The sequence below is a fragment of the Mesoplodon bidens genome (genome assembly GCF_964165515.1).
Source record: "Mesoplodon bidens genome assembly, chromosome: 1".
Taxonomy (NCBI): domain Eukaryota; kingdom Metazoa; phylum Chordata; class Mammalia; order Artiodactyla; family Ziphiidae; genus Mesoplodon; species Mesoplodon bidens.
Window position 1 is genome coordinate 81,335,621 of NC_138176.1, and position 13,545 is coordinate 81,349,165.

Consider the following 13,545-nt stretch of genomic DNA (forward strand, 5'->3'; position numbering starts at 1 on the left):
AACCCACTGAGTGTACATATCACAGAAGACACAAATGTCACCTCTAAACCTGAGTCAGGCCAGAAACTGAGGACTGCAGCAGGAAGGATCATGAAGTGACTGGCTTTCATAACTCAAAACTTCCCTTATGGAAAAGGTTATTTCTTTTGTTAACGTGTTGCACCCAGCAGATTTTGTTGGATTTCCCAACCCTAGGAGAGCTTGGAATGAGCTACGCAAGAGGGCTGGCACAACAAAAATGATAGTAGCTGGGGATCTGGAAGCAGAGAAGATCATCAGAGAATTGTGTATGTAAAGGAAAGTAACAACAGATCTCGGGGGACCTAAGAAATCCAGAATGGGTGGCTCCTAGTGAAATGTGAGGACAAAAATTAATAAATGCCCTTAAGGAGATTTAATTACTAATTGAAAAACATGCTTAAAGTGAACAAATATGGAATCAAGTTATATAAAAGTAACAAAAAATATTAAAGGAGTCAGAACTGGTTAAGAACTAAATTAGAGGCCCAAACTACAGAAGAACTATCTCAAACACATTGAAAAATTTAGACATGAAAGTCATGGGGGGCAACAGTAGTCTTGAAGAACTGATCTGATTTTCTCCTGAAAATAAAAGGAGTTCAAAAAGGAGAAAATGTGAGAGGAGGAACAAAAGTCTTCCAGGGAGAGGAAATCAATTAGAGGTGGAGTAGTATATAATAGCAGCTGGAAGGGAACAGGGAATCCAGAAGGTTTCTTTCTAAATACATTTTAGAATGGGGCCTACATAAAAATATTTAATTGATGATGAGAAATAAGCTTGTGTTTGTGTGAGAGAGACAGAGAAAGACAGAGACAGAGGGAGACAGAGAGGAAGATTTTTGAGACACACAAGAGCTGAAAATATTAATAGGTTAACATCCCTGAGATGTTGAGATTGGATGGATCTAGGGCAAAGATATAGGGATATTTTTGAATTATTGCTGAATATTTTAAAATGAATACACTATAACCTCATTTGGTAGCATGTACAAATGTTTAGCCACCCTGATGGTCACAGAATTGCACCCAGAGCTCCCCTGGGCTACAGAAGGTCAAAACCATTATGCTCTGAGCCATACACCTTCATGCTGCCAGAAGCAGGAGGGATGTCGGGAGGCCTCTGAAAGAAAGGAAGGAGAGAGCAATTTCAGCCAGGGACAGTAGACACATGGCTTGATGTTCATATGATCAGCCATAAAATCTGGGTCCATGGCCTCAAAATGTATATTTACTTTATTATTGCCTGTGCTTTCATCTATCCTTGACACTCATTTTTATCCACTGTCTTTGATATAAATATTTTGTAGAGGAAGTTTCTCACACGTTGTAATGCTCTAAGAGAAACTTTGTTCTGTTTTATGTATAATCAACTCCTTTTTAGTTTTACCAGAGTAAATGTACCAGGGTAAGTCAGTCAAATTGTGAGAAATCAATATTGACAATGGGAAATCTGATGTTCTAGAAGATTTAAGGCCAATGAATTATGCTTTCAGAATTATTGTGCTAAATTTAACCCTTTTGGAAATCCTCTCCTACCCTAGTGATATCAAAATTTGACCCAGAATCATGAAGAATGCCCATGTGTCCACAGGATTCTAGTAGGACTACAGTGTCAACTTTGAGTGCCTTAAACCCAGGCCTACCCTGCTCCCTGTCTATCCCCATTCACTGCCCTACTTTTAGCTGATAGAAATTTTTCCAGGATTCAGCAATGAGGTGAGATATTTCATCTTTCCATTCTCACCTCAGAACAACTGAGCAAATAGGGGTTTGAGGACCACTTTTATATCTCATGTTTATTGCAAGGGATGCATGGGTCAGGTTTAAGTTATTTAAAGACAACTTTACATTAAATGCCAGGTTCTTAGCATTTATCTGTGCCCATCCTCCAGGGAATTTACAGCCTCTGACAGGGAGTTTTGCCAACTGAAGCAATAGGAGAACAAATGAAGACTTCAGACGTCTATGACTGAATGGATTTTAAGAATTATCACAATCATTTTCACACTAAGATAGCATTTTCATAGCATATAAAATATTATCATCCAGTTTCTTTAACTTGTTTGTTTGTCTTGGGAAGGCCAAAACCAGCTAAAAGCTTTATCATTTCCACCTTGGTAGGTCAAATATTAAAATCTAAAGGTATAAGTTATTGTCTGTAAATACAAACAGCAAAGAAGAAAACTAGATCTTTTCTTACTAACCTGTAGTGTTCTAGCAGATCTAAGAAGTAGTAATATTCAATGACAAATGATAGAAGATATGACTTAAATTTTTAGCATGATTTTACAACATAGGAATGTTTTGTTTCTTTAGTAGTCATTCCAGTGTTAGAACTGCTCTGAGGGAGTTGGTAGAAAATTAATGCACATTTTAAACAATAACAACAACAAAAGTGGTATATCTGAAAATATGTGCTGCTTTTTTTCCCTCCCTGCACATGTAACTTACTATTGTAATACAAGTTATATTCATGGAGGAAGAAAAGATTTCAACAACAAATATCTAATAGTCTGGGGCTTCCCTGGTGGTGCAGTGGTTGAGAGTCCGCCTGCTGATGCAGGGGACACGGGTTCGTGCCCCGGTCCGGGAAGATCCCACATGCTGCAGAGTGGCTGGGCCCATGAGCCATGGCCACTGAGCCTGTGCTCCGCAATGGGAGAGGCCACAACAGTGAAAGGCCCGCGTACCGCAAAAAAAAAAAAAAAAAAATCTAATAGTCTGGAAATTTTGCCCACAACCTTTAAAATGGTCTACATGCTTGTATTACAAATATCTTAATCTAGGCCAGTCTTATTTATTGTGACTTTGTTTTGTGTTATGGTTTGTGTACTCACTGATGAAAGTGCTTCTAGTCAAAGTTGTGAATTCAGAATACAGCAACTCAATAAAAAGTTTAATTAATCAGGCCATGAGCCAAGTATATAAAGCTCTCGCATGCTGAAGAAAGTATAAAATATTCTAATTGAAAGTGTTATCTCATTGGTGAAATACTTTCACTCTCTTTTACTACATTCTTATACACTTGTCCTTCAGCACATGAGAAAACATCAAGGGAAAAAAAATGCCTGATGAGCCATAGGTGTATCAGAAAATAAGTCTAAACTATATTCATACATAATGATTATTTGGAAAACAAACAAACCACACAGGTAGAATATTTGAAGGTAATAATGACAGTGGTTCTGAAAAAAAAATCAGTTCAAGGTTGATATGCAGTGTAAAATAATTTGAATCAAGCCAAAGCCCTTTTTTATAACTTAATTCAGGAGTTAATTAGGCAAAGCCACAAAAAGTAGAAATTAAAAATCAGATATCCCAACAGTGCCATATAAGCTCCACGTTTTCAAAAATGTGATGTCTGTTGAACAGTTTTAAAATTGATAGATAAAAATTTAGCCCTAAGTCTAATTAAATGAGCAACTTTAGGGTCTCTTTGAGGATCATGGCATAAAGATGATCCACGGGGATGAAGAACAATTCAAATAATGAACTTGCATGGGTGTCTAAATATTTCACAAAGCCAAACCATCAAATACCATATGACCGTGTTTTTCATGACAAAAAAAAAAAAAAAAAAAAGAAAGAATGCAAACAGCATAGTTGGCTGTTCTTACCTGTTTTTTGTGGCCCAATTACAAGGAATTTTGGTAAGTGGTCACAAGTTTTCTCTCTGGACCAGATGTCTTTGTGTCTTTTATCATCACATGGATTCTGCAAGAAGGAAGAATAATGAATCTTACTCTGTAATGAATGCCTAGCTCTGTTCCATAAAAATTGTTCAAAAGACAGGATCAACTTCTTGCCTGATACCCTAGAACTAGGAGTTAGACCTTGTTCTGGTTCTGGTTCTTTGGTTTCCAAATTGCTTCCTTCTAAACTGGCACCTTCCTTTCCTTCAAGGTTACAACTCAGCATCAAGTTGCTCCTGCCGTCATCCTTCTGAGCCTCGGCTAGGTTCTAACTGCTGAGATTCCACTCTGTCTCTGAATTCATGTTTTACTTCTGTATACCTGAGCCTTAACTTGTCTCTACCTGGTTTGAACGTAGTTTCTCAGTTTTCTGTGCTCTGCCCTAATCGTTCCTATTTTTTTTTTTTTCCCTAGTGGATTGAAAGCAATCCTTCAACTCCAGACTTGGCCAACTTTTCCTTTACTTTTCACACTATGTGCTATTCTCTGCTGATCCAGATAATCTCTTAGTTTGGCCCTACCCCACAAGCAGATACCATACAGATCATTATTTCTAGCCCCTACTTCCCTCCTGAACTCTAGACCAATATTTTAAATTGAATATGTGTCACTGTTGTATAGATATGGTGAGGAAATGCCAGACCTAACATAGCCATCTGTCCAATTTTATCCCCATCTCAACGTTCTCCTGTGCTGGTCTCCATTCCATTCCATTCAAGTGACCAGATTCATCATCCAATTCATGACACTTTTGAGAATTAAAAGAGCCCTTAAATGAAAGTGATACAATTTTTGAAATATCTATTGACTGACAAATTGGTTTTATTATATTGGTAATCAAATTAATAATTATATTCAAAAATCATTTTTACAAATAAAATTCTTTCTAAAAATATGTTGACCATTAAAACAATTATAATTTTACACTTATTATTCAAATATTAAAAATAGCATAAGATGAATAATCGTTTATGGTTCACATTTATATACTTTAATCAGTTTTTTAGCCATATCTTCTCTAATATCATGTCAGGGGCCTACCACCTTTGCTGGGTTTTCAAAGCCCAGTGGTCTGGAGCATGCTGGGACATGCCCTCCAAGGTACAGGCTGTGTTATTGTACTTTGCAAATCCTACTACTAAGATAGAGGCACAGTGTTGGATGGGCTTCTTTGGGTTTTGGACGCAGCATTTTTTTTTTTTTTTTTTTTTGGCCCTAAGAAATATTGCTCTGAGTCACCGACCGGATGATGCAGAAACCTGCTAATTTTGAGTGGAACCCAGAAAAAGAAAGAGCACTATAAGAAGTAAGACTGAGGTCCAAGCAGCCCTCCCACTTGGGCCATACATCCTGCCAGACCCATGGTACCATGGCATCTATGGTAAAAAATGACACCAAAGAGTTTTGGTCAAGTCCCAGAGGAGAATCACAGTGTACTCCCCTAAGGTTCTGCAGCAAGCTGTTGCTGGGCCCTGGAAGAGATAATGCTTGTCATGGATTTTCAAAGTGATCATGTGGCCATTAATTGGCCATCATAAACTGAGTATTGACAGACCAACCAAGTCATAAGTTCAAGTGTACCCAGTAGCAATTCATTGTAAGATGGGGTGGTACATCCAGAACTGATTTCAAGAAGATACAAAGGCTATAAGTTAACTTTATAAACAGGTGCCTGGACCACATATCACTTATCACTGTTCCACTCATGCCTCTATATCAGCTCATTCTTATAGTTTCATGGAAGGTCCTCCATAACCTGCTGATGAAGAGGGGGAAACCCTAGCTTGGTTTGTAGATAGGTTGACCCATATGTTGGTAGAAGCCTAAAGTGGACTGCAGCTGCCCTACAGGCCCATTCATGGAGGTTCCTAAAAACAAATGGTTAAGGGAAAGTGTCCAATTGGCAGAGCTCTGGACAGTGTCTCTGGCTATCCACATTTTTGCAAATAGACTAGTAGCCCAAGGTAAGGGTATAGCGGACTAATAAGCAGTGATGAATGGGTTAGCCAAGGAACTTAAAGGAGCAAGACAGGAATAGTAGGGCTACTAAATTCTAGGGAAGAGGCAGGTGGATGGACCTGTGATAGTGACCAAAACGTGTGATAATCTTTATATTGTCCATTGATGTACACCAGAGAGTATCCAATGTAGAAGTGCTGAACAACCAAGCAGTCAGATGATTTAGCCAGTTCCCAGCATTCCCACATGTTATGTAACCTCTGTTCTCAGCCAACCCAGTGCTGAAGCAATGGGCTTATGAATGGAGAAGCTGTGGTAGCAAGATGGAAGCCATTCCTGGGCTTCCTTCCCCCAAGTCTGCTTTAGTTACAGCTGCTGTTGAATACCTGACCTGTCAGTAACAGAGGCCAGTTCTAAGTCCCAGAAATAGCACTCTCCTACCACTTAGTAGAAAATTGATTATGTTGGACACTTCCATCCTTAAAAGGGCAGTGACTCATCCTGATCTCATCTGACAAATATTCAGAATATTAATTTACCTTCTCTGCTTACATAGCTTTAGCTGTCATCACTATGCAAGGTCTCATGGAGTGTCTGACTCATTGACACGGTATCTCACATAATATTACTTCAGGTAAAGGGAACACTCTTGACAAAGGAAGTGTGATAGTAGGCTTATGCCCATGGGAGTCACTGGTCCTATCACGCCTCACTATCCAGAGCTGCTGGCCTGATAGAGTGGTGAGAGACCGCATGAAAGATACAGTTGAAGTATCAGCTTGGAGATACACTGTACTTCTTAAATCAAAAGCTATTGGTTGGTGCTGTGTCTCCAAAAGATAGTGTAGCTGTGTCTAGGAATTAAGGAGTAGATGTAGGAGTGGACCCATCCACCATCATTTCTAATGGCTTAATTAGAGAATTTGTGCTTCCCATCTCCACAACTTTAAGGTCTATTGGTCTAGGAGTTCTGGTTCCCAGAGGAGAGATGCTTCCACCAGGAGGCCCAGGAGGAGGATCACCACACTAAAAGTTGCAGCTTGTACCCATTCACTTTGGATTTCTTGTGCCAGTAGCCCATCAGGCATGGAAATGAGTTACCATCCTGATAGGGACAATTGACTCTGATCATCATGAGATGAAGAACAGCTATTATACAGGGAGAAATATCTTTGGCACTCAAATAATTCACTAGGTTACTTGTTGATACTTCCGCACCCAATTTTAATAATTGAGAAAGCAAAGCCACCACAGCCTGATTAGGGTTGGGCTGGGCACCAGATCAGAGTCTACCACAGTGCACTCCTTGCTTCACAAATTAAGTTTTCTTTATCCAGGCACAGCCTTCCTCTGTCATAATTCCTAGGGAAATTTACAAGAAAAGAATTAGTGAGACAAACTAGAACTGTTGCTACTGCAGTTGGTCCTGGGACTGTACCTGACCCACAAGGCCAGCCATCTAGACCAGCAGAAATGCTAACCACAGGTGGGGGAAATCCAGAATAGGGGATAGAGGTGGGAGAAACTGTGCACTGGTTTCAGCTTTGGAGCCAACTGCAGCAACAAGGCTGCAGTTTCTCCTAATGACCTTCCTCTTATAGGTTTCCCCAGGAATAATGCTCACAACTGTGGAAAAATTGTTCCTGGGTGAATCAGTGCAATGTGAGAAGCAAGTATAGCTATGTGGTTCAAGGTATGGACAGGGGTGTGTGGCGGAATGAGTGCTCTTTCCTCCACTGAAGGAAAAACCCTATCTCTGGCCAATGCAACACCTTATCCCTATCCCCACCCCACTTCCGCCCCCAGCTGGGGAGATTGAGTATTGCCCTTGGCCAATAGGAGATACCTGACAGGAAGTCGTGCATCCCCTCCCGACACTCCAGAGGTGGCCCGTGTCCAGTGACTGACTGATACAGGGGTGTAAAAGCCTGACCAGCTAGCTTCAAGGTGAGACAACTTGTGTAATTAGCTCTCTCCCTGCAGATCCAGTCAAGGATCCAGACTTTTCCTAAGACCACATCCATGCTCTGCTTTTTCCTGTTCTACATTTTCCCTTATAAGCTTTTCCTGAAAGCGTTTCCTCAATAAATCATTGAACCAGAGTCCTATCTCAGAATTGATCCCAGTGCATTTTCCATTACCATCTTCCATTGGAAGAAGAACAGAGTGCAATATAAAGAGACCTGTTATGTATGCATTGTGTGAGAATTCGCCTTGCAAAAGTTAGGTTATATATTTTGGATTTCTTGATGAAATCATCTATAGAAACTGTGATAAAGGAGTTAATTACAAGCCAATAAACTCAACATTTCTTATTTTACATAAAAATGAAATTTCATTTTATTTTTACTGGTGTCTCTGTTTTCTGCAATCTTTTATTCAGTGTTCAATCGTCAATCCTCTGTGGTCTAGCTTCAGCTTAACTCTCTAAACATAAGTTTCACTAGAGCACAGAAGGCTAAACTATCTTGTCTCCTTTTCTTCCTTCAGTAACAGAGCATCCCTCTGTTCAGTCTCTGGGTTCTCAGCTACAGACTATATTTCATAGTGTCTCTTGAATTTAGCTTTCTTCCTATGAATCATTTCAGTTTAAGGAAAGGGAGCCAAAAGGACATAAAGTATCTTCTTAAGGATAAAGTCGCTCTCCCTAGATTTTTCCTTTCCTACTTACTGCCAGCTGTAAAATGGCTACAATTGCAGCATGTGCCTTGGACTCAGAGGTGGAAGCCATACATATGTTGAACACCTGCCAACCTGGGTCCCTGGATAATCATGTGGAACAGAGCTGTCTAACTCTTGTAGACTGCTTGCCCATTTTTAGACAGTTGTATGAGGGAGAAATACATTTCTACTTTATTTAGCCACTGTAGTTTTGGACTGTCATCATTATAGCAACATTGCCTATATTCTCACTCAATGTGTTTCAAAGCACTTTGCGAGAAGGTATAAAAAAAACTTGTGTCAGAATGTGAATTACTGCACTGCATGCTTCCACAAGAACATCCTGCTACAGGAAAAAGAGAAGGTTCCGGATGATGCAACCAGCTGCTTAGTGGTATAGATTGTTTATATGTTGGCACAAACTTCTTGTCTCATGGCGAATCAGCAACAAATAATTCAAGCCTGTTCAAGGACCACACTTTGAGTAGCACTGCTCTGAATTAACAACTGCCAACACCAACCTAAAGCTTCAGTTCTACTGTATTCACTACTATAGATATACCTGCACCTGAATCTTTGAATTATTTATCTTTCTGTGCAATGCTCTTATTTTTTCCCCCACAATACAGAGTCAAAATCTTGCCAGTTCTTCTTGCTGAAGCTAAGATCCACCATTAACATTTCCTATTTATTTTGGAGGGGCAGAATAGCCCAGTTCTTAAGAGTGTGAGCTCAGGAGGGAGACTGTCTGTGTCTTAAGGAATTATCCTAAACTCTCTGGACCTCAGATTCCTATAAAAAAATAATGATTGATATTATCTACTTTGCGTATAGGTATATATATGCATAAATATAAATATATTGCATAAATATATTAAATGAGTTAATATATTTAAAATGATTAAATCATGCTCTATAAAAGAAAGTGCTTATTCTGTAATCCCACATTAACTTTTTTCTTTCCTTTACCTAGATTAGTTAGGCAGTTGGAGCAGCAGAAAGAGATTACTCTTGCTGATGGACTGGTTTCTTGCAGATATCCATGCTGAGAGCCGACTTCCTGGTGCTTGTCAGAAGCACCAGCACCTAAGGTGCCCCTCCTCACAGCCAGATGGCTAGACTTCTGAGATACCTGATAAGGAAATGGCTTGGAGTTTCTTCAGGCAAACCGGAAGCTATGGGCTGTCTTACCAGATGACCCAAAGACTCCTATATAATCCTAATTCAGTTGATTTCTGGATATCCTTGCTATATGGCTACTGCAACTCTCCAATTCATTGTTTTAGCACTTGTCAGCCTTCAGGGCTCAATTCAAATATCACCCCACATGAGATGTCTTCCCTGATGAGTGGAGCCAAAGCACTTCCTTTCATTACTGTCTCTCTATAACTGCTTCCTGCCATATTTTCTTCACTGTATTTCAGTACCTGAAATTATTTTATTCAAGGATGTGTTTCTAGTAATGGTATATAATATGAAAACTAATAGTATAGTTGTATCTATAATAATTATATTCAACTAGAATGTAAGTGCTCTGAAGAGAAGACCTCTTGTCTTTTCTTTTAAAAAATAGATTGTATTTATTTGTTTGTTTATTTATTTATTTATTTATTTTTGGCTGCTTTGGGTCTTCATTGCTGCTCACGGGTTTTCTCTAGTTACGGCGATCGGGCTTCTCATTGTGGTGGCTTCTCTTGTTGTGGAGCACGGGCTCTAGACACACAGGCTTCAGTAGTTGTGGCACATGGGCTCAGTAGTTGTGGCTCATGGGCTCTAGAGAGCAGGCTCAGTTGTTGTGGTGCACTGGCTCAGTTGCTCCGTGGCATGTGGGATCCTCCTGGATCAGGGCTCAAACCCATGTCCCCTGCATTGGCAGGCGGATTCTTAACCACTGTGCCACCAGGGAAGACCGACCTCTGCCTTCTTGATTGCTACAATCTAGTACATAAGACATGCTTGATAATGGACTGAAGGATCGATTAACTGCCTTGGGACAGGCACCATAAACATTTAGTAACAAGCATAGGCAGATTTTGATATATGTTTAAAAATTAACATAATATGAACTGTGTAGATATTTTACTACTCAAACATACACCAAAAAATCATTCACAGTTTCCAGTGATGTCCTTCATGGTTGTCCCAGAAGCTAGGTCTTGCCATTTACTCACACCATCACTTTAGAACTTAAAAATTATTTTCCTCATATTATCATTTAACTGCTTCATTTGCAAAGAATTCTGATTTTCAACTGTATTTTAGATATTAAGCAATAGGAAAGCAGTTTCCATTACCTATTCCCCATATATAACTCAACAAAGAACAATCTCAGAGTAGGTGTTCAGTTCATTTGCTCAAATGGTTTCTTTATGCTCAGCAAAGTGGATGAGCGAACTGATCAATTATTCAGTGCCACTGTTGAAAGTCAAAGCCTTTTGTGAGACCTCTCTTCATTCTGTAGGTTCAACTAGACCAATTTTATTCTTTATTGCAATACACATGTTTTTGCCATTCAAATTTCTGCATACAAAACTGGCAAAATAAAACTCTCACAGGACTTCCCTGGTGGTGCAGTGGTTAAGAATCCACCTGCCAGTGTAGGGGACAGGGGTTCGATCCCTGGTCTGGGAAGATCCCACATGCTATGGAGCAACTAAGCCTGTGCTCCAGAGCTACTGAGCCCTGTGCCACAACTACTGAAGCCCACATGCTCTAGGGACCACATGCTGCAACTACTGAAGCCTGTGTGCCTAGATCCCGTGCTCCACAATGAAGAGTAGCTCACACTTGCTGCAACTAGAGAAAGCCCACGTGCAGCAACGAAGACCCAACGCAGCAAAAAAACCCAAAAAACTTTCACAGAAATAGGCAGATTGATAAGATTTGGAAAGAGTTTCCTTTGACTTTAACACACTGAACATGGATAAACACTTGTTTTGGTAGACAAAGACACTAGTTATTTTAGTTGTATTTTCCCAGGAAGTTATATTGATAGGAGTAAACTATCAAATAAAATTACTGTATGCTAAGATGTTATAATACTTGCTGTTCCAAATTTTTTTATTATTAACTATTCAATTTACATTACTTCAGTTTTTCCAGTAGGTATCTTACAATTGGTGGCATTTGTATATGTCAATCTAGGCAGACTTTTTTAAATTAATTAATTAATTTATTTATTTTTGGCTGCACTGGGTCTTTGTTGCTGCGCAAGGGCTTTCTCTAGTTGCGGTGCGAGGGGGTTACTCTTCATTGTGGTGTGCGGGCTTCTCATTGTGGTGTCTTCTCTTGTTGCAGAGCTATAGGCGCGTGGGCTTCAGTAGTTGTGGTGCGTGGGCTCAGTAGTTGTGGCTCACGGGCTCTAGAGCTCAGGCTCAGTAGTTGTGGCGCACGGGCTTAGTTATTCTGCGGCATGTGGGATCTTCCCGGACCAGAGTTTGAACCCATGTCCCCTGCACTGGCAGGCAGATTCTTAACCACTGCACCACCAGGGAAGCCCCTAGGCAGACTTCTTTTAAAGCTGCATTCCTTCTATTTTATGCATTTTAGGGCTATCCGGGTGCCCATATTTTTTCATTTATGTCTCTTCTTAGCATGTTTTCCCTTGTATCTGTTTAATCACAACTTTAATAACAGGATGTTTGCATTTCCTATTTTATATTCTGAAAATGTTTGTTTAGACTTTTCCTACTCTGACTTTCCTTATATGGTCTGAATAACAGCTAACATAATATCTAAGTTTTATTGATCAGCTTCTATATTCCAGGCACTTGCTTGACATAGGTTATTTCTAATCCTCAAAGCAACCTGGCAAGACAGATATTATTATCCTTTCTTTATAGCTGAGGAAGCTGAGATGCAAGGTGTTTTATTTAGGTCGTGCTGAAGGTGACACAGCACATTTGTTTCAGATTTGAAATCCAAAGCTGGGATTGTCTCTGCAGTTAAATTGTGTGTGTGTGTGTGTGTGTGTGTGTGTGTGTGTATGAGACAGGAAGAGAGAGAGAGCGAGGATCCTGCAATGATTATGAAAAAAAAGGATACATTTGCATGCACTTTCATACTTTGCTCCATTGTTATGATTTTAATTCTAAAGGTCAGAAAGTTATAAAGCAATTATATCCCTATCTGATTGTTCCCCACATATCTGAAACTGTTACACAAAGTAATTTACTGTTTTTAGTATCTAGCATTATAGATATATTGAAACTTTGAAAATATTCTCAGTTAAACTGCTTTAGGCAGTGTATATGATAACAGTGCCAGTGCAGTGAAAATGCATGTAACTAGCTCTCACACAGGTAAAGGGGATGCAAATGGTTTTTGTACATGGAATATATGATGAGGTGAGGCAGATTTACTTTTAAGTAGACATCAGCAAAGTGGACAGGAGATTCCCTGAGGTTATGAACCAGACTTAGAAAGGGCAGTAAATTCTGATGACATCATGTTACGTAGAAGGGTATGAGCACTCAGATTTTCCCTCTCTAGGTAAAAATTATAAATTCACAATCAAGCTAAAAACACATACTAAAAAAAAAAATTCACACTACTGACCTTATCCTGAAGTTCATATTTTTATAGAAGACAGGAAGATAACTTTGGTTCTCATTAGATCTGGTTATTCCAACCTACCTGCCTTTTCTCTACTAAGAATCTGCTCTGCTCACTGCTTCTACACATCCTTTCCTGAGAAGAACACCATGGAGTTATCAGTTAGACTGACTATCCCCTCTCAAGTCATGTACCTTTTCCAGATAATGAGGAGATCTCTAGACCTTAATAGCTGAAACATTAAACATGCCCAGTGCTCATGGTAGAAGGATTATTTTGTTAATTAGAAACATTTCCAGGTTACTGGTTTTCTCTCTATTCCCCCTGCTTGCTTTCTGCTGTTCTGACCTTACTGTTTAATGGAGAATGCTATGAAAGGTGTTTTTGTTTTTCTTTTTAAATTCTTCTGCTTCCTACTATCTGGATGTGTTGTGTTAAATTTTCTTCTGCTTATTAATTTTGGCGTGTACATGTCTTTAAACAAAATCCTTTTCCAAATCTGCATTATACAAGCTGGTGACTTTCAGTTTTTTGTCTCTCAATGTCATTTAAGCTTAATACAATCCACGGACACTGATGAGGAATTTTAATAGGTTAGGGATGTGTATTCTCAGTGCTTCAATCAGCAAATCCATATGGAGAAACTCTGAGACACACA

The 13,545-nt window shown here is 39.4% G+C and overlaps 1 protein-coding gene across 1 annotated transcript in view; it reads right to left on the reverse strand.

Moving 5' to 3' along the window:
• Positions 1-13,545, reverse strand: part of LOC308622145 (bifunctional heparan sulfate N-deacetylase/N-sulfotransferase 4) — a gene marked incomplete at both ends in the record, with an annotated part of 257,940 nt that overhangs the window by 28,137 nt on the left and 216,258 nt on the right. Inside the window, one exon of the mRNA XM_081243310.1 lies at positions 3,639-3,735. Coding sequence (XP_081099436.1) covers positions 3,639-3,735 — 97 coding nt within the window. The remainder of the gene's footprint in view (positions 1-3,638; positions 3,736-13,545) is intronic.